The 24,075-nt window shown below is 26.4% G+C and overlaps 9 protein-coding genes and 1 non-coding gene across 10 annotated transcripts; 4 read left to right on the top strand and 6 right to left on the bottom strand.

Moving 5' to 3' along the window:
* Positions 1-1,672: 1,672 nt before the first annotated feature.
* Positions 1,673-2,488, top strand: NAEGRDRAFT_67140 (uncharacterized protein; the record flags this gene model as incomplete). Its single annotated transcript, XM_002677799.1, has 1 exon — positions 1,673-2,488. The coding sequence occupies one exon, from the start codon at positions 1,673-1,675 to the stop codon at positions 2,486-2,488; it is 816 nt and encodes a 271-aa protein (XP_002677845.1).
* Positions 2,489-3,137: 649 nt separating this feature from the next.
* NAEGRDRAFT_60598 (uncharacterized protein) lies at positions 3,138-6,522 on the bottom strand (the record flags this gene model as incomplete). Its single annotated transcript, XM_002677710.1, has 2 exons — positions 3,138-4,006; positions 4,029-6,522. The coding sequence occupies 2 exons, from the start codon at positions 6,520-6,522 to the stop codon at positions 3,138-3,140; spliced, it is 3,363 nt and encodes a 1,120-aa protein (XP_002677756.1).
* A 450-nt stretch (positions 6,523-6,972) lies between these two features.
* NAEGRDRAFT_67137 (uncharacterized protein) lies at positions 6,973-8,433 on the bottom strand (the record flags this gene model as incomplete). The annotated part of the gene is made up of 1 exon (XM_002677709.1): positions 6,973-8,433. The coding sequence occupies one exon, from the start codon at positions 8,431-8,433 to the stop codon at positions 6,973-6,975; it is 1,461 nt and encodes a 486-aa protein (XP_002677755.1).
* A 4,157-nt stretch (positions 8,434-12,590) lies between these two features.
* Positions 12,591-14,238, top strand: NAEGRDRAFT_79604 (G-protein beta WD-40 repeat domain-containing protein). Its single transcript, XM_002677798.1, has 2 exons — positions 12,591-13,700; positions 13,829-14,238. The coding sequence occupies exons 1-2, from the start codon at positions 13,202-13,204 to the stop codon at positions 14,128-14,130; spliced, it is 801 nt and encodes a 266-aa protein (XP_002677844.1). The 5' UTR covers positions 12,591-13,201; the 3' UTR covers positions 14,131-14,238.
* Positions 14,239-14,663: 425 nt separating this feature from the next.
* Positions 14,664-14,736, bottom strand: NAEGRDRAFT_t286. The gene has a single exon. It is a non-coding gene; the product is annotated as a tRNA-Lys (tRNA).
* A 350-nt stretch (positions 14,737-15,086) lies between these two features.
* On the bottom strand, positions 15,087-15,755 carry NAEGRDRAFT_67134 (uncharacterized protein; the record flags this gene model as incomplete). The annotated part of the gene is made up of 1 exon (XM_002677708.1): positions 15,087-15,755. One exon carries the CDS (start codon positions 15,753-15,755, stop codon positions 15,087-15,089), a length of 669 nt encoding a protein of 222 aa, XP_002677754.1.
* A 615-nt stretch (positions 15,756-16,370) lies between these two features.
* NAEGRDRAFT_39045 (ribosomal protein S7) lies at positions 16,371-17,005 on the top strand. The gene has a single exon (XM_002677797.1). It carries the CDS (start codon positions 16,386-16,388, stop codon positions 16,959-16,961), a length of 576 nt encoding a protein of 191 aa, XP_002677843.1. The 5' UTR covers positions 16,371-16,385; the 3' UTR covers positions 16,962-17,005.
* A 167-nt stretch (positions 17,006-17,172) lies between these two features.
* NAEGRDRAFT_67132 (uncharacterized protein) lies at positions 17,173-17,742 on the top strand (the record flags this gene model as incomplete). The annotated part of the gene is made up of 3 exons (XM_002677796.1): positions 17,173-17,308; positions 17,354-17,631; positions 17,677-17,742. 3 exons carry the CDS (start codon positions 17,173-17,175, stop codon positions 17,740-17,742), a joined length of 480 nt encoding a protein of 159 aa, XP_002677842.1.
* A 37-nt stretch (positions 17,743-17,779) lies between these two features.
* On the bottom strand, positions 17,780-22,281 carry NAEGRDRAFT_67131 (IFT140; the record flags this gene model as incomplete). The annotated part of the gene is made up of 2 exons (XM_002677707.1): positions 17,780-21,751; positions 21,838-22,281. 2 exons carry the CDS (start codon positions 22,279-22,281, stop codon positions 17,780-17,782), a joined length of 4,416 nt encoding a protein of 1,471 aa, XP_002677753.1.
* A 214-nt stretch (positions 22,282-22,495) lies between these two features.
* On the bottom strand, positions 22,496-23,870 carry NAEGRDRAFT_67130 (uncharacterized protein; the record flags this gene model as incomplete). Its single annotated transcript, XM_002677706.1, has 2 exons — positions 22,496-22,860; positions 23,486-23,870. 2 exons carry the CDS (start codon positions 23,868-23,870, stop codon positions 22,496-22,498), a joined length of 750 nt encoding a protein of 249 aa, XP_002677752.1.
* Between the last annotated feature and the right edge of the window lie 205 nt (positions 23,871-24,075).

Raw genomic sequence — 24,075 nt, 5'->3', positions numbered from 1 at the left:
TATAAATACAATACAAACATTACAAGATCAAACGAATACAACATTAAATTTTAAATATTTTAATCAATTTGAATATGAATTATCACATTTTAAAACAAGTAATATTGTACAATTATCAAATTTATATTATGAAACTATTATATTACAAAATAATATAAATTTATTTAAATTACCAATTATAACATTAATTAATAATTTAATTTATATGAATAATACTTTATCACAATTACCATCAGAATTTGAATTAAAATTAAAATTAAATGAATTACAATTATCTTTTAATCAAATTTCAAATTTAAATTTAACATTTAATAATTTAAATTTATTTAATCAAGATGTTAATCAAACATTACCAAACAAGTATAAATTATTAAAAGATGATTTGAGAAGTTTAACATTTGCCATTAATTCAATTCCATCTTTACAATTTATTCAAGATATTTATTCACAAGTTTTATTTTTTAATTCAATTTTACAACAAACTAATTGTATTGATAATTTAATTAAAGATATTAAATATATTAATGATACTTTTGTTGAATTACCAAATGTTAATTTATTTGATTATTATTCTTCATCTAAATCTCTTTTAAATACTTTTGTAAATGGTGATATTACAAAATATTATAATTCTATTAATAGTATTTCAAATATTAATCAACAAGTTATTTCATCCATTTCTATTTTATTTAATAATACATTAGATTTATCAAATATAAATTTAAATAATTTAAAACAAGTATTACCTATTATAGAATTTAAAAATCAATATTCTTTAATTAATTTAACTAATATGAATATAACTTATTTAAATTATTATAATAATATTAATAATTATATGAATTTATTAAATGCAAGTAATACATTTCAAGAATTAAATACAACATTGAATGATTTTGATGATTTAAAATTAGAAAATTATAAATATTTAGTAAATGCAGCATATAATCAAGGTAAAACAACATGTTATAATGATGTATCATCACAATGTAATGTTTTAAATACTAAATCATTAGAATTATATCCAAAAGTAGTAAATTTAAGAATTGCATTAAATAATTTAACATCATTACAATATATTAAAACTGAATTGAATAATTATAAAGAATTAATTTCAAAAACTATATTAAAAAATCAAATAACACCATTAAAAACTATTAATAATAATTTTAATTTTAATCAAGCCTTGACATTATTAACTTTATATGGTAATGGTATTAAACAAGTAGGATTAAATTTACCATTACAACAAGTAAGTGATGGTATTAAAAATGGTAATTCATCATTTTCAACTTTACCATTTAATGAATTTACAAGACAAATAGAATCATGTCAACCAATATTACAAGTAGCATCTAATATGGATATATCAGCAATTATAACTCAATTTGATATTGTAACATTTAGTTCATATTTAAATTTAGGAAGTATATTTACAAATATTATAACTACATTGGGTAATGTTAAAGTACAAACCTATATATGGTGGAAAGATGAAGTAAATTATCAATTAAATAATATATATATGATTGATATATTAAAATGGGATGGATATAGATTATTAGGAGTAATTATATTTATAAGTTTTATAGTATTATTACCATTAATAGCAATATTACCATCATGTTGTTATAAATGTCCATCTTTATTATATATTGAAATTATATGTTTAATGTTATTAGGATTATTAGGATGTATTGTTTTATGTTTCATGTTACCTATTAATATTTTATTAAGTGATACATGTAATAATTTAGAAAATTATATAATTGAAAGTGTTGATTCATATGGTATTAATGCTACTTTAAAATTTGAAGCTTCTTTTTATAAATATAATATTTCATTTAATACTGATTTACATGGTTTATCACAAACTTATTTACTTGATTGTAAAAATGATCAAATTTCAGATTTATTATCTTCTATTAAATTTATTGTTGATGATTCTCCTAATTTAGTTTCTAGTTTAATTTCTTCATTAGGTACAAATGTTAAAATTAGACCTGCTCTTGTTAAATCTATACAAGATACTATTTATTCTTTAATGAATAATTTATATACTAGTTTAATGCAAGTTGCATCTCTAGTCACTTGTAAAACTTTAAATACTAAATATGGTAATATTAAGAATTTAGTATGTCAAGATGGTTCTTATTTCATTTCAACATTTTGGTTTTTATTTGCATTACTTACATTTTTAATTTTAATTAATATTGCAGTGTATATTACCATTTATGTTGTATTTAGATATTTCTGGTATGATACTAAAATTGTTGTAAAATCAAATATATTATCAAGTGCAGATAGAAGTGTTATATTAGGAAATGAACATAGAATTCATCATCATCATGTAGTTGGTCCAACACATCATTCACATCACTCCCATACATCACATCAAAATAAGAATATTGTTAGAAGAGTACAAAATGTCGTCATTGAAAAGGAATTGAGAGATTCAACAGGTGGTATTATTTTAGAAGATATTTAAATTGTAAATAAACCTTAAATATTTAATTATTTTAATAAAATTATTTTTAAATTATTGTCTTTCCATGCATTCTTTATAGGCTAATAATTCATTTGAACATTGTTGTAAACCTCTAACACCAACTAATCTATCTCCTTTTTGAACTTTAATGGATCTACTTGAAAAACATGTAAAAAATGTTTCAGCTACTTGTTTACACTAAAATATTATTTAATATCGAATATTATCCAAGTATTATTATCAAGTAATTCATTAATTATTCAATATTTAATTATCATCCATTTAATTCATCATCCATATATTTAATCATCCATATTTAATTCATCATATATTTAATCATCCATTAAATAATTATAAATATTCCAAATTCTATATTATTAATCATTCATACCTCTTTAACATAGGTTGGAAAATAACTTGGTACTGTTAAACTTTCAATCTCTTTTCTAATTTCCAATTCCGATAACATTGAATCTGGTTTTGTACCGAGTGTTTGTTGTTGTGTTGATGATGAGGTAGACATTTTTTTTTTTGATTGAATTTGATTCACCACCCATTCATTGAAAAGGCAGAAAGAAAATCAAAAGTTAATTTCCCCTCCATCATCATTCAAATAAAAACAATTTAAATATTTTAAATTATAATTTATTTACTTTTCAAAAGGTGATAATTTAAGTTTTGGTGAAATATTCATTGCTTGTAATTCTTGAATTAATAATTTAAAAGCATATGGCATTGGTAAAAGTGAAATATTTTGTTTTGATTTACAAAAATTACAATAACCCATATATCCAATCATTCCACAATCTTCACAAACATGTACCTTATATTCATCTGAAGATAACATTAATCTTTCTAATAATAATGCACTTGCACCATATCCAATTAAACAATCACGTTCCATTTCACCTAATCTTAAACCACCTTCTTTTGAACGACCTTCAAGTGGTTGTCTTGTTAAAATTCTAACAGGTCCCTTAGATCTAGCATGCATTTTATCTAAAACCATATGTTTTAAACGTTGATAAAAAACAGGTCCAAAATAAATATAACATGACATGGTTTCACCTGTTATACCACTCGTTAATAAATCTTTACCACTATATGAAAATCCATGTCTAATTAATCCCTTTCCAATATCTTCTACTTTATCTCCTCCAAATGCTGTACCATATCCTTGTTTACCATTTAATACTCCTGATTTACCACATATTAATTCAATCATTTTACCAACTGTCATACGTGATGGAAAACCATGAGGATTCATAATCATATCTGGACATATACCTTGTTCATTAAATGGCATATCTTGTTGATCTACAATTAATCCACATACTCCTTTTTGACCGTGACGTGATGAAAATTTATCACCCAATTCAGGTCTTCTTGTTTGTCTTAATAAATATTTTAATGCATATCCACCTCTATCATAATTTGGTGTAATTAATACTTGATCTACATAGACACTACATGGTCCTTTGTAAAATATTGGTGATGGTTTGTAGGTATTAGCAGCAGCTAGCACTAGAAGCACCAGCACCTCCATTTGATGATGATGGAGTAGGTGTATTCATACCAAGTAAATTATCTTGAGTATTTTGTGCAACAAATCTATTAATGTACATATCATTTGGATAAATTCTCTCACCTACAGCACACATACCATCAAAATCTAAACGTTGATATGATTTTAATCTCTTTTGATCCATATCTTTTGCTTGTTGTGCATTTGGTGGTGGTTGTAAAACATCTTCAACACCATTATGATATCTCTTCAATTCAGTGACGTATTTCTTTAAATAAATACAACGTCCATATCCACGATCAATACTAGCCTTATTAACAACAACAGCATCTTCAATATCATAACCAGAATAACTCATAACTGCAATGGATGCATTTTGACCACCTGATAATTTTTCAAATTGAATTAATTCTATAGTTTTAGTTTTAACCATTGGTTTTTGTGGATAAACCATTAATAATAATAAAGTATCTAAACGATTAAATTGATTATAAGCAATAGCACCCATTGCTTGTTTACCCATAGCACATTGATAAGTATTACGTGGTGATTGATTATGATGTGGATAAGGAACTAAACCTGCACATACACCTAATATAGTAAATGGTTCAATTTCAAAATGAGTAGTTTCTAATTTGATATCTTCCTCTCTGAAAACAATATTTGAATTATTTTCTTCATTAACATCTAAATATTCAATCAAACCTTCTTTTAAAAAATCATCCCATGTTCTAATACCTTCAGCTAATTCACTTAAATGTTTTTGTGTTACTTTTAACTTTTGATTTTCAACAATTATTAATGGTCTACAAACACGTCCACCATCACTTGCAATATAAATAGCCTTATGTAAATCATTTTTAAAAATTGATACAAATTCATGTATTTTACCTGCTCTTCTCATCATTCTAAATAATTTTGTAAATTGTGATGGAAATCTATGTATACCTAAAATTAAACCATTCAAAAATACAACATATGAAGATGGATGATTCAATTCTTCACCTGAAATTAAATTAATATCTTCAACACCAATATTATAAGCTAATCTAATAATTGGTTCTTCTTCATCATCTGTTGTAACGTGTGTGAGAAGTGCAAGATTTTTAACTAGACCACATCCTTCACCTTCAGGTGTATCAGATGGACATAATAATCCCCATTGTGAAGGTTGTAATGCACGTGGACCTGATACTTTTCTTGTCTTTTCAAATTGTGATGAAATTCTAGTCATCATACCCAATGCAGCAATAAATGATAATCTACTTAAAACATGTGTTACACCTGCACGTTCCATTTTAAATCTTTGTACATTCCAATTACCAGAGGAGATTGAATTTTTTAAACCTTCTGTAATTTTAGAACTATTTGCATTAAAAATAGATGAAATATCTTCAGTGGGTGTTGAAGTGGCTCTTCTACTTCTTCTACCTGTTTTCTTTTCTAATGTTTTTTTAATTTCATCATTAAATTTTTTAAATAAATCTTCAAATAATAAAGAAAGTAATTGACCTGCCATTTCTAATCTCTTATTACCATAATAATCTTTATCATCTATATTTGCAGAATCATGTAAAGCATCAATCATTCTTTTTACCATGATTGCTAAATAAACAATTTTCATCTTGTAATTAAATTTATAAACAGGAATATGACATAATATAATATTTGATAAAATTTCTCTAGTTTCTTCCATTTTAGGTTTGTTTTTTCTAAAATCAGCTAATTTTAAATATCTAGACATGTATTCAATAGCTTGTTCAGATGTATAAACACCTTCACGAATACATTCTTCAAAAGAAGGACCTAATGCATCAATATATTTTCTATCACTTCCAATTAATTGAACAATTTCTTGATCTGATTCAATACCCATAGCTTTAAATAACATTATAATTGGTATATCTTTTGTAAAACTATTATGATCTAAATAAAATCTTTCATGTTTGATTATAATATTAGTTTTAGATTTTCTATAATGTGTTGAACCTGTTACTGATGCTGTTATTTGTTTTTCTTTATCTAAATCTATAATTACTCTATTTTTAGATAACTGTTCTTGAATTAAACAAACTTTTTCAACTCCCTTTACAATAAAATAACCACCTGGATCTAATGGACATTCTCCTAATTTTGCTAATTCTTTATCATCTTTACCACATAATACACATCTATCACATTGTAACATGATTGGCATTCTACCTATACTTAAATCTTCATGTTTTATCAATGTTTCATTTCCAACTATTTGTGGATATTCAACACTAACAATTATATCTGCTGAATATGTTAAATCTCTCAATCTACATAATTGTGGTGTTAATTCTATTGTATCAGTTCCTTCATCTAATCTAGGCTTGGCAATATAAATATCATTATATTTAATATAAAATTTATCATCCGTATCAGGTGTAATCATACTATTAGCTTGTACTATCTTTTTAATATCAACATTAATAAAATAATTAAATGAATCTATATGTTGTCTAAATAATCCTTTAACTTTCATAAAGGCTGGTAATAAACGCCATTTTTCTTCAACTGTTTTAATAGGCTCCGTTATTTTATTAGGATTACCATATAATAAATCATGAAGATTATCCACACCTCCTCCTTCATCATCATCACCTACTCCTCCTCCGAGAGAATTTTTTAAATTATTATTATTAGAGGAGGAAGAAGAATTATTGGTTGTATTATTCTTGTTCTTGTTAGAGGGATTCAAGAACATTTTTTTTTTAATTTCAAATTTTTTTTAGAATTTTAAAATTGCACTTCTTTGAAGGCTTGGTTGTTTGTTATTTGAGAATGAGAGAACTGCAAAATATTCTTGGTGAAAGATTAGACTTGTCATAACATGAAGAGAATAAAGTAGCTGATGAGTGTAAATTGTAAATTGAATAAACTATTTATTATGTACATTGTTTTTAGTTGCATTGAATTATTGAATTATTGTAATTTACATTTTGTAAAATACTTGATTTGGACAAGCAGATTTAAATTTCATTTCATCATAAATATTATGTTGTTGTTGTTCTTGAAATGATGTACCTGTAGTATTAGTATTAGTATGAGTATTATTACCTGCTACTGATGTCATCATCATCATATTATTATTATTGTTATTAGAAGAAATCATAGATGATGATCTATTACTCATATTATTAATAATTGGTTGGTGATGATGATGATTTAACATTTTGTTTTGTTTTTGAATCTTTTCACATGAAGCAGCAAATGTATGATTCTTCTTCTTTGTATTTAATCTACCTGAATAGTCGTGGAATTTCAAAAAACCAGAAGTACCATAATAGAATGCAGATGGATCAATATTTGTATTAAAGAATGATTTAGTACTCATATTAGTTGTACTTGTTATGGTACTAGTAGTAGGTGAAATGGATTTAGTTGTTGACTTTTTCTTTTTACTTCCTCCTCCAACTTGTTTAATAGTAGTACTTGTATTTATATTATTATTTGAAAATACTTGTTGTTGTTGTTGCATAGTATTATTACATTGTGGAGTATTATTAATAATAATAGGTGTTATTGTTTGATGATTAATAATAGAAGGTGATGTTTTACCATGATTATTTGGTGATAAATTATTGACTGGTGACACATTTTGTTGTTGATTAGGATGACAAATAATAGTATTATTATTATTATTATTATTTGTATTTGTATTATTATTTAATAATACTGATAGAATAGATGTTGTTGTAGCAGCAACATTACATTGATTAATAACATTATTATTATTATGTTGTTGTTGTTCCATTACAACATGATTATTATTAGCTAATAATTGATCAGCTTCTGGAAATACATCATCAATGATATCACATAATTGTTGTTGTAACCAAATAGGATTACCCATTGAAGAGGTAGGTGTATTAGTACTTGATTGATTATTAGAAAGCATTGGATTTTGATCAAAATCAGGTGAAAGTAAACCACCTGATGATGAAAGAAAATTATTCATCAATAAATTATTTGCACTTGTAGGTGTTAATGCAGTTGAAGTTGAAGTAGTTGAAGTATTAATAATAGGTGTTATTGTTGTTGGTGAAGTTGGTGTTTGTAATAAGAACAAGTGATGATTCACCAAATCAGATGCTGACGATGAAATAGTAGTAGCATTAGCATTATTATTGGTATGAATCATGTTATTATTCAAATGATTCATTAAATTATTATTATTAATACTTGTAGGAGTTGAAGTAGATTGAATAAGTGATTGAAAATCATTTTCCATCAAGAATAAATGTGGTGAAGATAACAATAAACCAGTTGGTGTCAGTGTTGAATTGGAATTACTGGTGGATGGTTTTTTACCAATCACCAATGTTGGTGGTTCAATAAAACTGAACATGTCATTACTACCACTTGTAGTAGCAGCAGTAGTATTATTATTCATCATGTTGTGTTGTGGAGAGTTTGTTTTGAATGGATAACAATCTTAGAAATGATGCTGATTGAGTATCAACAACAATTTTAGTTTAGGTTGGTTTTTTTCTTTTGAATATTAAATTTTATTATCCAATCATGCTGTGTTGGCAGAGTATCATCAACCGAATATTAAAAGCGCTCTTTTTCGAAACGTTTGAATTTTGATAAGCAGTTGCCAAAATAAAAACATCGCATTTTTTAATATCAAATGTCGGGTCATTAAAATAACAGAAAGGACCAATTATCAAGTGCTCCAAATTTTAAGGTACACACTTACTTCCACCATGGTTGACATTTGGATGAGTGTCGTTGTTTCTATTAACTACTATCGAATAATAGTTTCTATATTCTTTTACTCCTTTAATAAGAAACCTTATTTAATGGTGTTGATTATTGGCTTATAAAAAAACAATCTCAATAATTTGTTGAATTGTATTATCTCTATAAATTACAAATGTAAAGAATGATGAAGAATTCATGATAGAGAGAATAAATGATTTTCATTTAATCCATGTATTGTTAGTATTGTATTTATCTGTTCAATGGATTTTATTTGGAAATGGCAAAAAGATTCGATTTGGGCGTATTGTTGACATTTGTATAAATATGAAACCTCTTGAATGGTTCAGATAGATTGTGAGAGACAAGTTGATGAAGACAAAATTCATCATTTGCGAATGTGTTGTGTAGAATACGATTCGTGCATTGTCATGATGATGATGGTGATTCAACAAGATGAAAATCATATTGACTTTTATTGTGGAAAGTTGTTCAAATTTAAATGTCATTTCAGGTTCGTATTCTTCTTAAATGTTAATGTGTGAAATTAAATAACTTTTCACTCTCTCTACTACAGTATTATTGTTGTTGTATTCAACCTGATGGTCATCCCTTCAATTAATGTAACGATTCGTATTTTACTGTAGATACATTTATTGTAAAATGTGACTGTTGTTGTTCTGCTGCACTTGAGTTGAAGAAATAATGTAATCATGATAATGTTCTGAATAAGTATTGAAATTACTTGTTGGTTAAACAATCGATTGATGACAATTAAATATTCACACACTACTTACTATGTATGTTAACTAGTTGATATTTCACAATATTCTTTCATAATTGGTAGGAGATGACATTAAATTGTTGTTGACTGAGTGAGGTCATGCAATGCGTACTACTTGTTAATTAACAAGAATTGAACATTGGAGTGTTTATTCACCACTAACCGACAAACAAGAAATAATATTCTCAACACTTGAAAGATATTGCAATAAAAAATGTGTGTGTTGATGAAATAATTTAAAATACACACCACCAAAGAATTTAACGTTTAGAGGAAAATTATTAATTTGTACTCGAATCATTCTATAAATATTTAATAGAAAAATAATATTTTAATAATTGAAAGTCATGGATGAATTATGTTTAATAAATTGGAATTATATTGTTGTTGATTTTAGAACATGTTCTCATCACTACTTGTTATTTAATAATAACTTAAAGGATCAATCTACTTGTTATTTAATAATAATTTAAAACAATAATTTTATTGAATATTCAACAATTTAAATATTGTTTTAAATTATTATTAAATTGATTGTTTTAATTAATATTCAAAATGGTTGAAGATGGAAATATATTCACAATGATATAAAATGATATAATAATACACCACCACCACCATTATTAGTAAAATAAAGAATAATTCACAAATTCAAAGATACTCTACCATCTTCAAATCTCCATCAAATATTTCACAATAATTCCCAAGATTTAGACGAGTAAATTGGATGTTTAAAATGTTTAATTGCTCTTCAATCGAATGATGACTCAAATATACTGTTATGTAATTTTCTTACAAAAAGCTCCGTATTTGATTATTCTTCAAATGAATTTTCAAATATGAAGGGATAAAATCAGAAAATCCATTTCGATAAAATTAACTCTGTTAACGACTGCTGGAAACAACATTTGAAATTTTCTAATAGTTGTTGAAGTAGTCTTTGCTTTTTCTCATTCATGTTGTTGGTGCTCTTGATAGTGTACAGAAAGTGCCAGAGCATAATGTTGACATGATGTTGCATTAGGATGGAAGAGATTTGGAAAGAAGAGAATTTTCAAAAAAAATTGATATCTCTTCATCTTGAAAAATTTTCGTTGCAAGAGAAATTCACTGTATAGAAGGATTGCTTATGAAATTAAAACAAACTAAACAGTATATGAAGAATTGATACTTCTTGATTGAAAAATAGCAAGAACAGAAAGAAAAGAAGAGGAAAGAATAATGAAAAGTTTACAAAAACAAGATTATATTTTGAAAATAAAACCATATTCTTATTTTAGCTTTTAAATTTAACATTTTTGTTGTTTTTCATCTAAAATAAAGGTGTACACTTTCAAAACACTCATGCACGTTCCAACAATACTTCACCAAATACTTACATTAACTGCTATCTGATTGGTTCTATTCAACGTAACAATTCATAACGAAACATTGTAAGCATTATTCATAGGAAGGAATCATCAATAAACAAGCGGATTTTAGTTTAGAATGATGGGAAATATGATCAGGGGATAATACATACGATAACATTAACCCATATATGTGGTAAAATTTGATTGTTAGTGTATGTACTCCGTATATACGCCGTTGAGTACGATTTACATGCTCCCTTTTAACAATCCGAGACTTATCTAAGTTCCTATCTAACACTCCAAGAGCTGTTCTATTCATATACTGTATATTTTTGAACGATTATTTACAAATCGATATTTTTACAGTTATAATGATTTGGCTATGTTCTTCTACACTTAAAGTTTTCTTCAGCAATTCTGGACCGCTCTTTTAAGTATATGTGATTATATGTTATAGTTAAAAAATGCTTACGGTATGTTCCGGATATACATTCTGCAAACCATTTAACGATTATAAAATTGCATTTGACAGTATTACAATTTATTTTACCTGGTGACTTGTTGATCATTCGTTTGGAAAACCATTGGTAAATTTGGTTGAGCACTAGATTCTTCAGAAACAGTTGGTTCAGCAATAAGATTTGTATCCTGGAATATTTTCAACAACAGTTGATGTTTGAGGAATTTTTAATGCTTGGAATGATTGTGCAATGAAAACCTCCAACTTCACTCTATTGGAAAATCTGTTGTGTCCTCATAATAACTGTTTTGAGGTTTGGATTTTTGTAATGATAAAATGAAAAATTGAGTTCTCATAATTTGTAATGAGATTTTTAAGAATGATATAGTAATTGAGAGTAATTATATGCCAGAAATATCCAATATATATTAGTGATGCGTTACATTCTTTTGAATCAATCCTTGCAAATAAAATCTTAATAAGCTTAATTGGATTTTAAAAAGACTCTTAAGTTTCTTACCCCAAAATATCCATCATACAGACTCTGTTTTGATTTTTTCGAGAGATTCCATCCTTAATAATAATCCTTACCAACCTGGTACTCTGCTATTAGCATTCTCCAACACTATGTTTACTACAAACAACAAGGAAACAACCATCACAATTTCTCTTCAAATATTCCTGATTTAATTTGTCAAGCTATTTAGTGAGTCATGATTTTCCAATTCTCAAAGGAAAGGTTCAAGAATCATGTTTAACACAACCGTGTCGTCAACATATGACTTTCATTACAAAAATTGACAGCATATGCTGCCAGAGCTTTTAAACCTTTTTCATAAAAACATCAAACTATTTACCAAAGAGAGTAAATTGAATCCCCATAACCTTACTCTGCTAATAATCATTTATCATCATGTATAAATAAAATCCCAAGTCATCAATATATTTGAATTTTATTGTTATTACTTAATTGTTTGTAATCCAATTTATGAATTTAGTTTGTCTTTTGAGGTTGAATCATTTAAAGGTGTTAAACAGTTCCTGAGCTTAATACCTTGAATACAACTGTATTTTGATAAAGTGGTTCTAGATCAACTGTTGTTCCATTTCTATGGGTAATATATTATGAACAGTTCATTCAAAATGTTGCTCATCATTGTAACAAACTTCCAATATGTTATCCAATTGTTGACATTTGACGTCACCAAACACATTAAAAAAAATAAAAAAAATGAATACACAACCAATGACAGATGCCTATGGTAATTTAATCATTGATCCTAATATGGCTACTACACAATCACAACATTTACAACATTTTAGTCCACCACCACCATCAACACATATTGTTGGTACTAATGGTAATAATATTCATCCAACAACAACAACAATGGGATCACCTTCATTAATGACTCCAAGTGGTGGTATGATATCACCTCCACCACCACCACCACAATCACTATCACCATCAACATCATCTTCACTTTTACAACAACAACAACAATATGGTTGTATTGGATATGATACACCTAAATTACCAATTATGAATCCAAACTTTCAAATGGACATTAAAAATCATCCATTTTATAATACCATATTTAATAATTCAACATCAATGTCATCTTCAAATTATTATTTAGAAGGATTATCTAAACCAGCTATATCACCCTATTTAAATTTTAATAATTCATCAAATGGTTATTTATGTTTGATGGGTACAGAAAATCAAAATACTTTATCTAAAAATGCTTTAATTTTATCTAGAATTGAAAATAATTCATTTAATTCAAATAATAATTAAATATAAATTCAAATAATATAAATTCAAATATAAATAAATTTAAATTTAAATATATTAAAAATGCAACCAATTGAAGAACATTTACGTTATTTAGAATGGTTACCTAAAGATCCTAGAAGAATAATAATAGCAGCTAATGGAGAATTAGGTATTGTTATATTAAATGAAGAATTGAATGATATTAATGTAATTGATATATTTCCTAAATTTCATCATGATACAATTAGACAATTTGCTATAAATCCAGTTAATCAATCATTAGTAATATCAGGTGGATTTGATGAAAAAGTATTTGTCACTGATATTAGTAAATTAGTAGATGATATACAAACTAATCAAGTTAAATCTGAAAATTCAGTTTATTTATGTCAAGATGTTGTTTCATGTGTTAGATTTCATCCTTCAGATTCAAATGTTGCATCTGCTACTACTGATCAAGGTGTTTTACATGTTTTTGATGTTAGAACAGGTAATACAAGTAAACCTGCTTTTGTTTATGATACAAGTAAATATGATTTATTTACTCATGTTTATTTAGATGATTTTACTGTTTGTTTAGGTATGTTTTTTTTTATTTAATTTTTAATTATTTAATATTTAATTTTATTATTAATATTTATTTAATTTATTTTAATTTTTATTTTTATAATATAATATTAATTTAATATTATATTATAAAAAAAAAAGGATATGGAGATGGATCTATTCAAGTACATGATATTAGAACAGGTAAAACATTAATATCATTTATAGATAAAGCAGTGAATATGATTGGTGATTTTATTTATGAACCACAAAAGAAATTATTAATTTCATTGGGAATGAACAAATTTTCAGTTTATCAAGTTAATTCAAATAATTTTGAATTAATTCATTCTGCCTATAATCATCAACAACAACCATGTGTTACAAATGGAAATTATTTAACTGAAATTAATCAATTTATTACAACTGATACATTTGGTCATATTAATTTATATGATTTATAATTATTATTATTTTAATTTTAATATATATTTTTATTCTTTTCGTGATATATTCAAATTATATATTTTTAATTAATAATATATGTGTGTGATAATAAATTAACTCTTTCTAAATTATATGTTTTAACAAGTTAAATCCTCCCTCAATTGAATGGGTTGTTGTAAAATGATAATCATTATCAGATAAAAAAGAAAACAACTTGGGGAGAGAAAGTTCAATGATAGAGATCGAAATCATTTATTTCAAAGATTCACAACAATACTTTTTATTTGTAAATCGAAACTCTTAAGAAACCTCGTTAACAATTCAAAAATTCCCAACTAAGTATTTTCCAACAAAAAAGATTTTTTTATTACAAATTGAAAGAACCCAATATTACAGTTAAAGTGGATGCATCTCGATCTAGGAATTGCTTCCAAGTGAAGGTGAAGACAAATTGGAATTGGTTTATATGAAGGACGGGAATCGATATCCAACTATTTGTAATAAACTTTAGACCAATAACAAAAGCAACTTTCTGGTATAAAATTACAAACGCCCCACGTGGGGCTCGAACCCACGACCGTTGGATTAAAAGTCCAACGCTCTACCGACTGAGCTAGCGGGGCTGCTCGAATAAAATATTGAAACTGTTATCCTATTTCCACCACTTCATTACGTTTATCCAATAATGAACTTTAGAAATTGACAGAAAGAAAATTGTTATTACAATGTATTACAATTTATTGCTTCATCTTGGGATCATTATTTAATTGATCAATTTCATCACCGTCAGTGAATAATTTGACATGCATGATTTTTGGTCTTGCATGTAATTATTTAACTGTGATGAACCTCGTCTGATAATTGATCGTGTTATTCACGATTTTTATCTTGCTTCTTAGAGTTTTGAACATTAATGAATGATAAGTCCCAATAATCAACTTATTTGTAATATTCATAATATTTTGAAATACTATTATTCAAAATATATTGAATTTAGTAATTCCTCAATATCAAGTTTCAAAGGAAATACGCTACTCTCACTTTTTTGATGAGTTGATGTATTATTAGTTATTTGACTATTATTATTATTCATAGTAATGTTACTACTAGCAGTATTAGTTGTTGTTGTTGTATTTAATCCAAAGTTATTCATATATGAATAATTATGATTTGGTTGATCACTTTTTAATTGATTAGATAAATTTAATTGATTATTTCCTAAATTCATAATACTATATAATAGATATGGATTTTGTAAATACATTGATACACCATTAGTAGTGTTGGTATTACTATTATTGAGAGAGTTATTAACTACTTCACTAACTTGATGACTAGTTTGGTTTGATCTTGAACCACCTACATTACCAGTAGTAATATTATTATTGATATGATAGGCTTGATAATTATAAATTTGATCTTGATTACTACTACCACTACTATTACTACTACTACTATTAGAATGATTATTAATTAAATTTGTTTGTTTTTTAGTTTTGGAAGAGTGGTTTGTATTATTATTATTGGAATTATTTGGGCCATTATAGAAAATGAAATTATTTGTGCTCACTTCAGACATTGCAGGTGTAAATTCTTTACAATTTGGTATTCCGTTTGGTTTTTCTTTTTTATGACGACCCATTATAATTGTTATAAGTGGGGTAGTTTGAAAGGTGTGAGTTTGAAATGGTTATTGGTACCAATGGCTACTTGTTGTATTTTTTAAAACTTTGATGATCCAATCAAATAATGATGACTTGCATTGTAAATTATAATAACAAGGCTCAAGTACTTGAAAAGTATCTAATATTCATCAATTAATTTAACAAGTCGTTCATACAATATTAAATTCAATCATCAATTATTTGATATTACTCCAATAAAAAGTTGATGTTTGAGCATGTTCCTAACAAACTATCTATCTTATTAGTAATTATTCAATAATACTCGGATCCGAAATTATTCTTAACTGTAGCCTGACTAGTTTTAAAGTTAGGCCTCTTTATACACTCTTACTTGTTGTTTTAATAATCAAAGATGTTGCTCCGAATATTTGTCGTAAACCATTTTCTCACAATTGTACATTCAGTAAACAACAACTAGTTTTTCACCACGAGAGTCGCCAGTTGGTAAATGTTTATGTGGCAAGGCTTTTTGCTTGTTTCTTTCATCGGTGTTTGGTTGTGGCGAGAAAAAAATTCGTTGTAACAAGTAAAAATATTACTCAACCACTAAAATTTTAAAACTTTGTTGAAAAAAAAATCGTCAAAAGATGTCCTCCGTCAAATTGTTCGGCAAGTGGTCATACCAAAACATTGAAGTCAAGGATCTCTCCTTGAAGGATTACATTGCTTCTTCTCCTGAACACGCTCAATATTTGCCACACTCTGCTGGTAGATACAACGTCAAGAGATTCAGAAAGCAACACTGCCCAATCGTTGAAAGACTCGTCAACTCAATGATGATGCACGGTAGAAACAACGGTAAGAAGTTGTTGGCTGTCAGAATTATCAAGCACGCTTTCGAATTGATCCACATCATGACCAAGGAAAACCCACTCCAAATTTTGGTTGATGCTGTCCAAAACGGTGGTCCAAGAGAAGACTCCACCAGAATTGGTACTGCTGGTGTTGTCAGAAGACAAGCTGTCGACGTTTCCCCATTGAGAAGAGTTAACGTTGCTATCTACTTGATTACTCAAGGTTCTCGTGAAGCTTCTTTCAGAACCATCAAGTCTTTGGCTGAATGTTTGGCTGATGAAATCATCAACTGTGCTAAGATGTCACCAAACTCTTATGCTATTAAGAAGAAGGATGAAGTTGAAAGAGTCTCCAAGGCTAACAGATAAATTGTTTACCCAGAAAATAAATCACTTAAAAAAATTATTATTAATTGTAAATTTGTAATATCTTAATATTTCTCCATAATTAAATTACTCTTGAAGATGGATGATTTTCATTCAGCTTGTAGAGAATTCCTCTGGATAGAATTACCTTTGAAATTATAAATTCATCAATGCAAGGAAACTAATAATAAAATTAAAATTGTGTTTTAAAAAAATGAAGAATCTTGCCATGCCTGACAATGGAGGATGTATTGACTCCTTCTCCAGTCAATACCATCACGAATCACGTTGTTTGAATTTAATGAATAGAGATCCATGTCTTGTGTGGTTCTCACATAATTTAGCACCATGTATGTGTTTTTAGAATTTTGGAATTTAATTATCGGAATTACTAGTACCTCAACATTTTATTATTAAATTAGAAAAATTGTCACAAGTAAAAAGAGTTGGAATTTATATTCACGGAGAAAACAATCAGAATCCTAAACATATTCAAATTCATGTTTCAACAGATGGAACTAAATTTACAAAATTAGTTGATGCTGAAATTGAACAACGTTCTGGAGATTTTTTATATGATTTGAATGGATTAGATCATGTTATTGAAAGAGTAAACATTTTTGATAAGGAAAATACACAATCTGTAAATGCTCAATTTGTAAAGTTTGAATTTGTAAGTTTAGTTTTTTTTAAATTAATAATCTTTATACATTAATAGACTGAAAATTATGGAGGAAGTGGTGTCTATGTTGCCAAAGCCTATGTATTTGGAGAGGGTCTTTAAATCAAGTAAAATTTAATATAAATAAAATTTTAATTTTTTAATCTTCATCAATTTCTTCTTGAATATCATCATCACCTGTTCTAGTTGAATGATTATCTTCAGGTGGCATAACTTCATTATAATCAACACCAACAGATTTACAAATACTCTTAATCATTTCATCATCCAAAAAGTAATTCAATGTAATTTCTTTTTGTTTCATTTCTAATATTAATTTGTAAGCTTCTGAAGTATCTTGTAATGTTTGTAAATAATATTCAATTAAAATAGCAAAAACATCTCCAACTCTTAAAGCATCATCAACTTCAATAACAGGATCATCATTTGGATCTAAATTATTAACACCATTAATTAATTCTCTACATATTGATACAAATTGTGTTTCATTATTCTTTGAATTCATTAAGGATTTACCTAAAATGAATTTTTCAATATATAAAATCTTTTGATTCAATTGTTTCAATCTTAATTCATTACTTTCACTTGTTTTTAATTTAATTTCCTTAGATAAATATTTAGAAGATTCACGTAATGCATCCAATGCTTTTTCATAATCTCTATATTCATCAATTTCAACTTGTGAACATAATTCAAAGAAAACTGATAAATGTTTCCATGCTTTAGCTTTTGTATAGAATGAAATAATTGATTTGATAATTTCAGGTTCATTATGCCAATCTAAACTTTGTAAATAGTTAGCAGCTTGAATATATAATTGTTTTTGTCTTGATAAAACTGCAAATAACATAATCTTTTCAGTATCACCTGATTTGATAAGTATTTTCATAGCTTTAGATTTATCACCTGCTTGAACATATTTCTTTGTTGCAACTGAATAATTATTTTGCATTGATGCAACTTTGGCAATTTTTCTTAATAGAACAATCTTTTCCTCAGTTAAATTTTCATCTGTTGAAGGTGGAGACATTTGATCTGCCATTTCTTCTGTTAATTTAACATTTCTAGTAACACATAATTCAAGTGCCAATTCATATTCTTTAGCTCTTATATACATTTGAACAGCTCTTTCATATTGTTGATGTTCAATAAAGAATTGACCACATTTCATAAATACTTCTGGATCATCATCTACCTTACTTTCAGATTTATCATTAAATATATTATCTGCAATTGTTGATAATGTTTCAAATAATTGATATTTAAAACATAAATCAATTGCTCTTGATAAATTACCACCTTTTTGATATAATAAAACTGATTTGTCTGTTTGACCTGATGATTCAAAATATTGTGCAACTTCAATCATTAATTTTTCATTAGCAGATTGTAAAGCTAAATTCAATGCTTCATTATCATTTCCTAATACTTTTGAAACTCTAACTGCTTCATTAAAACATCCAGCAAATTTGTAATATTTGATTGCATGTTCTAATAGTTTCTTATTATCCTTCTCATTTTCAAGTTGTTTAGCAAAATAATAAGCTGCTGATTTTTCTTGTGATTTCTTTACAATATCTGCTGCCATCTTTAAATTACCAATAAAACAATACATTCTAACTTGAGAAAGGAAATCATTGGCTTGAACATAAAATTTCAATGCTTCTTCATAATCTGTATTACCTTCACAATATTGTGCCCACCATTTGTTTAAATCTTTATCATCAGGTCTTGATAAAATATAATTTTGTAAACTTTGTAAATCTCCTGCACTATAATACATTCTAGGTACTTCATATTTGTGAGTATTTGATAATTCATATTGTCTTTCTGCTCCTTTCAAATCTCCAATTTCTTGTTCTAAAAATCTTGCATATTTGTAATAGGTTGTTTTCAAATGAATACGATCTTTGGTTTTGGCAATTTCTAATGCCTTTTCCCAATTACCAATTGATTGATACATTTCATTCAATAAATCAAATCTTTCACATTCATTATATAATTTTTCAGCTTCATCAACCATTCCTAATTGAATTGCAAGTGTTGCAATCCAAGAAAGAGGTTCATTGGGTTCACTTTCTTTAATTTTTCTTAAAGCTCTAGCTGCAAGTGCATTCTTCATATTACCAAGACAAATTTCAGAAATTTCCATCTTTCTAGTCTTGACACACATCTTGGCCATGTTATACCAAATTGATGATTTTGATTCAATTTGTTTAACTGATTTGTATGCTTCTTCCATTGAACCAATATTTAAATAAAAACTAAAATTTAAAAGAGCCTTCTTTGTTTTTGAAGATAATTGTTCTTCTTCAATTCCTTCAAAATCTTTCATTGGTCTCTTTTCAAAAATATCATCACTATTAAAATTATTCTTTACAAAGAATAAATTTGGAACACATTGTCCAACAAGTGATTGTGAAGTCTTATCAATTTTGAAATAATCTTGGAATAAGGTTCCATGTTCTTGTGTTGCAAACATTGTACAAACATAGGATTCACTTTCTGAATTCTTCAATTCAACTGATAAAAGATTTGGTTCAGTTAAATCCCAATAAACAGATGTTGGTGTTCCTCCTTTGAATTTTGTTTCAAAATCAAACTTTTGTAACTTGTCATGTTCAAAATCATAAACGTATAATTTTGTACTTGGTGTAAGTAAATCCATTTCACCTTCATTCTTCAATTTACCAAGTAAAGCTAACATTGTACCATTACAATTACATTTTACACTTGAAATATAAGTCTTTTCAGATGAATCTGATTCATTATTATCAAAAACTCTCTTTGAAACTGAAACTGGTTTTGCTTCTCTTCCCAAAACATGCCACATTCTAACATGATTAGTATTTGTTGCAATTGTAATAAAATCACTTTGGACATCAATACAAATTGGAACTCCTTCTTCTTCACTTAATTGTAAAGTTTGTTTCTTAATACCTTTGAAACTGTATACTTCAATTCTTGGATTAGAATTAACTGATCCATTAGTTGGAACAAAGATACTTTCAGAGTGTAAACCAACACAAATTGATGGAATTTCAAATGCTTCTGCTTTTCTAATTAATTCTGTACCTCTAGTTTCAAATAATTCTAAAACGCTATTATTTGAAACAATGATATGAGTATCTGTATGATCAAAATCTCTAATATTAATACCTGTTTTGATTGTTCTTGGTGGAATTTTATCTTCTCCTGGTGCAAAGTTTGGTTTTCCAATTACTACTGTGTTTAAAGAATTTTGAATGGCAATGGTATTATTCTTCATTCTCTTCTTGAAACTTGTTTCTTGTAAAATTTCAATATCATTATTCTCTCCACTACCATAACATAAAACCTTTTCACCACATCCCCAACTAACCATATTAACAGAAGCTCTACTTGGTAAAGAATATTCTCCATACTTTTCCCATTGATCTCTTGTCTTTTGATTACCAGTAAAAACCCAAAATACTAATCTACCTGTACTTGTACCAGCAACAATGGCTCTCTTTTGAGGATTGAATGAAAATGAAATGACAACTTCATGTTCTAGAGGAGAGTTCAACATGAGTGTTGTATTTTCATCTGTTTCTAAATTCCAAACTCTTACCATACTCTCATTACTTGTAATGGTTGCAATAACACCTGATCCAACCCATAATGTTTTAATTGTTGCACCTGTACTATTAGAAATACTAATTTTAGTTCTCATTACTTGTTTCATTCCAATTTCATTAGGCTTACTAATCGAAGCATTGATTTTATAAACAACTAATAAAGCTGTATCTGTCAATAAAACTAATTGAGATTTTTCTCTATGGAATAATACACTCATAATTTGAGATCCATTAAATTGAATACCAGTATCATTAAGTGATTCATATCTAACAGTACCATTTTGTGATTTTTGTAAATTTTCTGCCAAATCATCGGCAACACCTACAACAATTTTAGAACCTTGTCCTGTAGAAACACCAACAAAGAAAATCCAAGACAATTCTGTTGATGGATCTCTATTAGTTTTAAATACAATTTGTTCTGGTGTTTCCACAACATTTCCAGGATTTTCATAGTTCAAAATGTGTTTGAGTTTTCCTCCTTCAAATTTCCAAATACCAATATTACCATCCTATTATTATTAAGAATAATTGTTCATATTTTTGTATTAAAGAAACGATTAGAATTATTATTATTGAGGAAGAAGAAACAACTTACTTGATGAGCAGTTATTAATCTCTCACCATCAGGAGACCATTTAATAGCACAAATTTTACCATGTTCTTCCAATTCAATTTCCTTTTGATTATGAGGGTCTTTATCATTGTATAAAAGAATGGCACCATCTTTCCAACCTGTACAAAGAATAAATTTTGTAGGATGCCACCCGATAGCTGTACAATTAGATGATCTAGATAAATTAACTCTTTCGTTTTTTTCTCCGTGATCGTCATACACTGAAACTACACCATTAGCCTTAGAAATAGCCAATAGTGGATATTTACGATGCCACTGACTACAAACAGGAGAATGGAACTTGTTATTGGTTGTTCCTTGTAATGTAAAATTTTCATATATTACACTATTTCCAAATGTTCCAGTGACTAATCCAATATTGTATAAAGATGAAGAACTGGCAGAAGGTGGAAGTGTAGAAGACATTTTTTTTGTAGTGGTTGAATTTAAATTTGGCGCCAAAAAGTACAATATCATTTTCCCTCCAACCAACACAAACCAACATTGGCTTCTCGCACATTTTGTGGTAAAGGCTTTATATTTCTTACTACCATTACCATTACTACTAGGTATATGTTATTCTTGTATTCTTGTATTATTTTTAAATACTATAAATATATACATTGAAATTTTATAAAATTTAATCTTGTTTATTCTTTTTAAAAATCTTACTAATAAAAGAAATTAAACGTTCTAATAAAGATTTTGATTGATCGGATTCATAACGTGAATTAAATCTTCTAATTAATAAATTAAACATTGATCCAAAGAATAAAACAATAATTGTACATGTTAATGTAATAACATTATATGGCATACTAAAATCAGGTGTAGGTAAACTAATTAATAAACTATCACTATATAATATTTGTTCATTATTATCATTGTAATCATTGTAATCATTGTAATCTATTATTTCATTATTAGAATTAATATTAGAATTAATTCTAGTGGTAATAATTGCACTACTTAAATCAAAACCTCTATTGGCATCAGGTGCATGTTCTGTATATTTTAAATATGTCTTTTCAAATTCAATACTAATTTTAATATTATTATTATTATTTATTAGTAATAGTATTATTTAAATTATTATTTTTAATAAATTTTAAATAATTAAAACATAAATTTAAAATTAAAGGATTTGTTCTATCTTTTTGAGGTAAAATTTTAATAAAATTTAAATAATTTAAATTTTGAATTGAAATATCATTTACTTTTAAGGTATGAATAAATGATTTAAAATACCATGGTATTACATCATAATAACAAATTTCATTTATATTATTATTTAATATTTCTAAATCTGTAATTAATTTATTATTTAATTGATATCTTTTAATTAAAATAGTTGATTTTTTAATTTTTTTATTTTCAATATAATTATTATAAATAGTAAAATTAGATTTTAATTCATTTAAATTATTTAATTGATTAATATAATCATTTATAATTATTTTACCATATGGAATAATTAATTTAAATTTCTTATTTAAAATAAATTTAAAATCTTCTTGATTAATTTTAGAAATTTTATAAAAATTTAAAATAATATTATTATTACTATTAATAGTAATATCCATACTAAAATATAAACTATTAAATAAAAATTTAGGATTTAATAAATAACTTAATCCCATATTACCTCTAAAAGGTAAAATTGATTTAAAAGGAGTTAAATTTTCAGTACAAATTGTTTCTTCACTTAAAGTACCATATATAGTATTATTATTTAAATAATTTACAATACCACTATTATAAACTCTACGTTGTTCATATTGAGTTAAAAAATTAATACTTGCACAAAATATTCCACTTAATTCATTTACTAAATTATCCCATATTTGGAAATTTTGAATATTTTTAAAATTAACTTGTAAAGTTAAACCATTTGGTGAAATTTTATCATAAATTCCCCAATCTTTATAATTATATCTTCCTCTTGTAAATGTTAATTTTAATTCATTTAAATTATATTTATTTGTTAAATATTGAATATTATTCATACTTGTCATGTTATTCATTGTAAATTTATAATGAAAAATTGTATTTTTAGAATCTAATGTTTTTAATATATTAAATTCTTCTAAATATTGTTGTTGTTGTTGTGAATCATTTGATGAAGATGTAGATGTTACAGATGATGATGATGATTCACAATTTACATACTGATGATGGTGATTACTAATGATCATTGCGATAATAAATAGTATAATTGAT

This window comes from Naegleria gruberi, assembly GCF_000004985.1.
Source record: "Naegleria gruberi genomic scaffold NAEGRscaffold_21, whole genome shotgun sequence".
NCBI classification, from domain to species: Eukaryota; Heterolobosea; class Eutetramitea; order Acrasida; family Naegleriidae; genus Naegleria; species Naegleria gruberi.
The sequence above is the reverse complement of the archived record's forward strand: the minus strand, read 5'-3'. Positions and strand labels throughout refer to the sequence as shown.

What these genes read in the sequence shown, in the direction of transcription:
- NAEGRDRAFT_79604 (XM_002677798.1), top strand. Translation starts at nt 13,202, where the DNA reads ATGCAACCAATTGAAGAACATTTACGTTATTTAGAATGGTTACCTAAA. An exon ending in TGATTTTACTGTTTGTTTAG is followed by an intron (nt 13,701 to 13,828) that starts GTATGTTTTTTT and finishes TAAAAAAAAAAG; the next exon opens with GATATGGAGATGGATCTATT.
- NAEGRDRAFT_39045 (XM_002677797.1), top strand. Translation starts at nt 16,386, where the DNA reads ATGTCCTCCGTCAAATTGTTCGGCAAGTGGTCATACCAAAACATTGAA.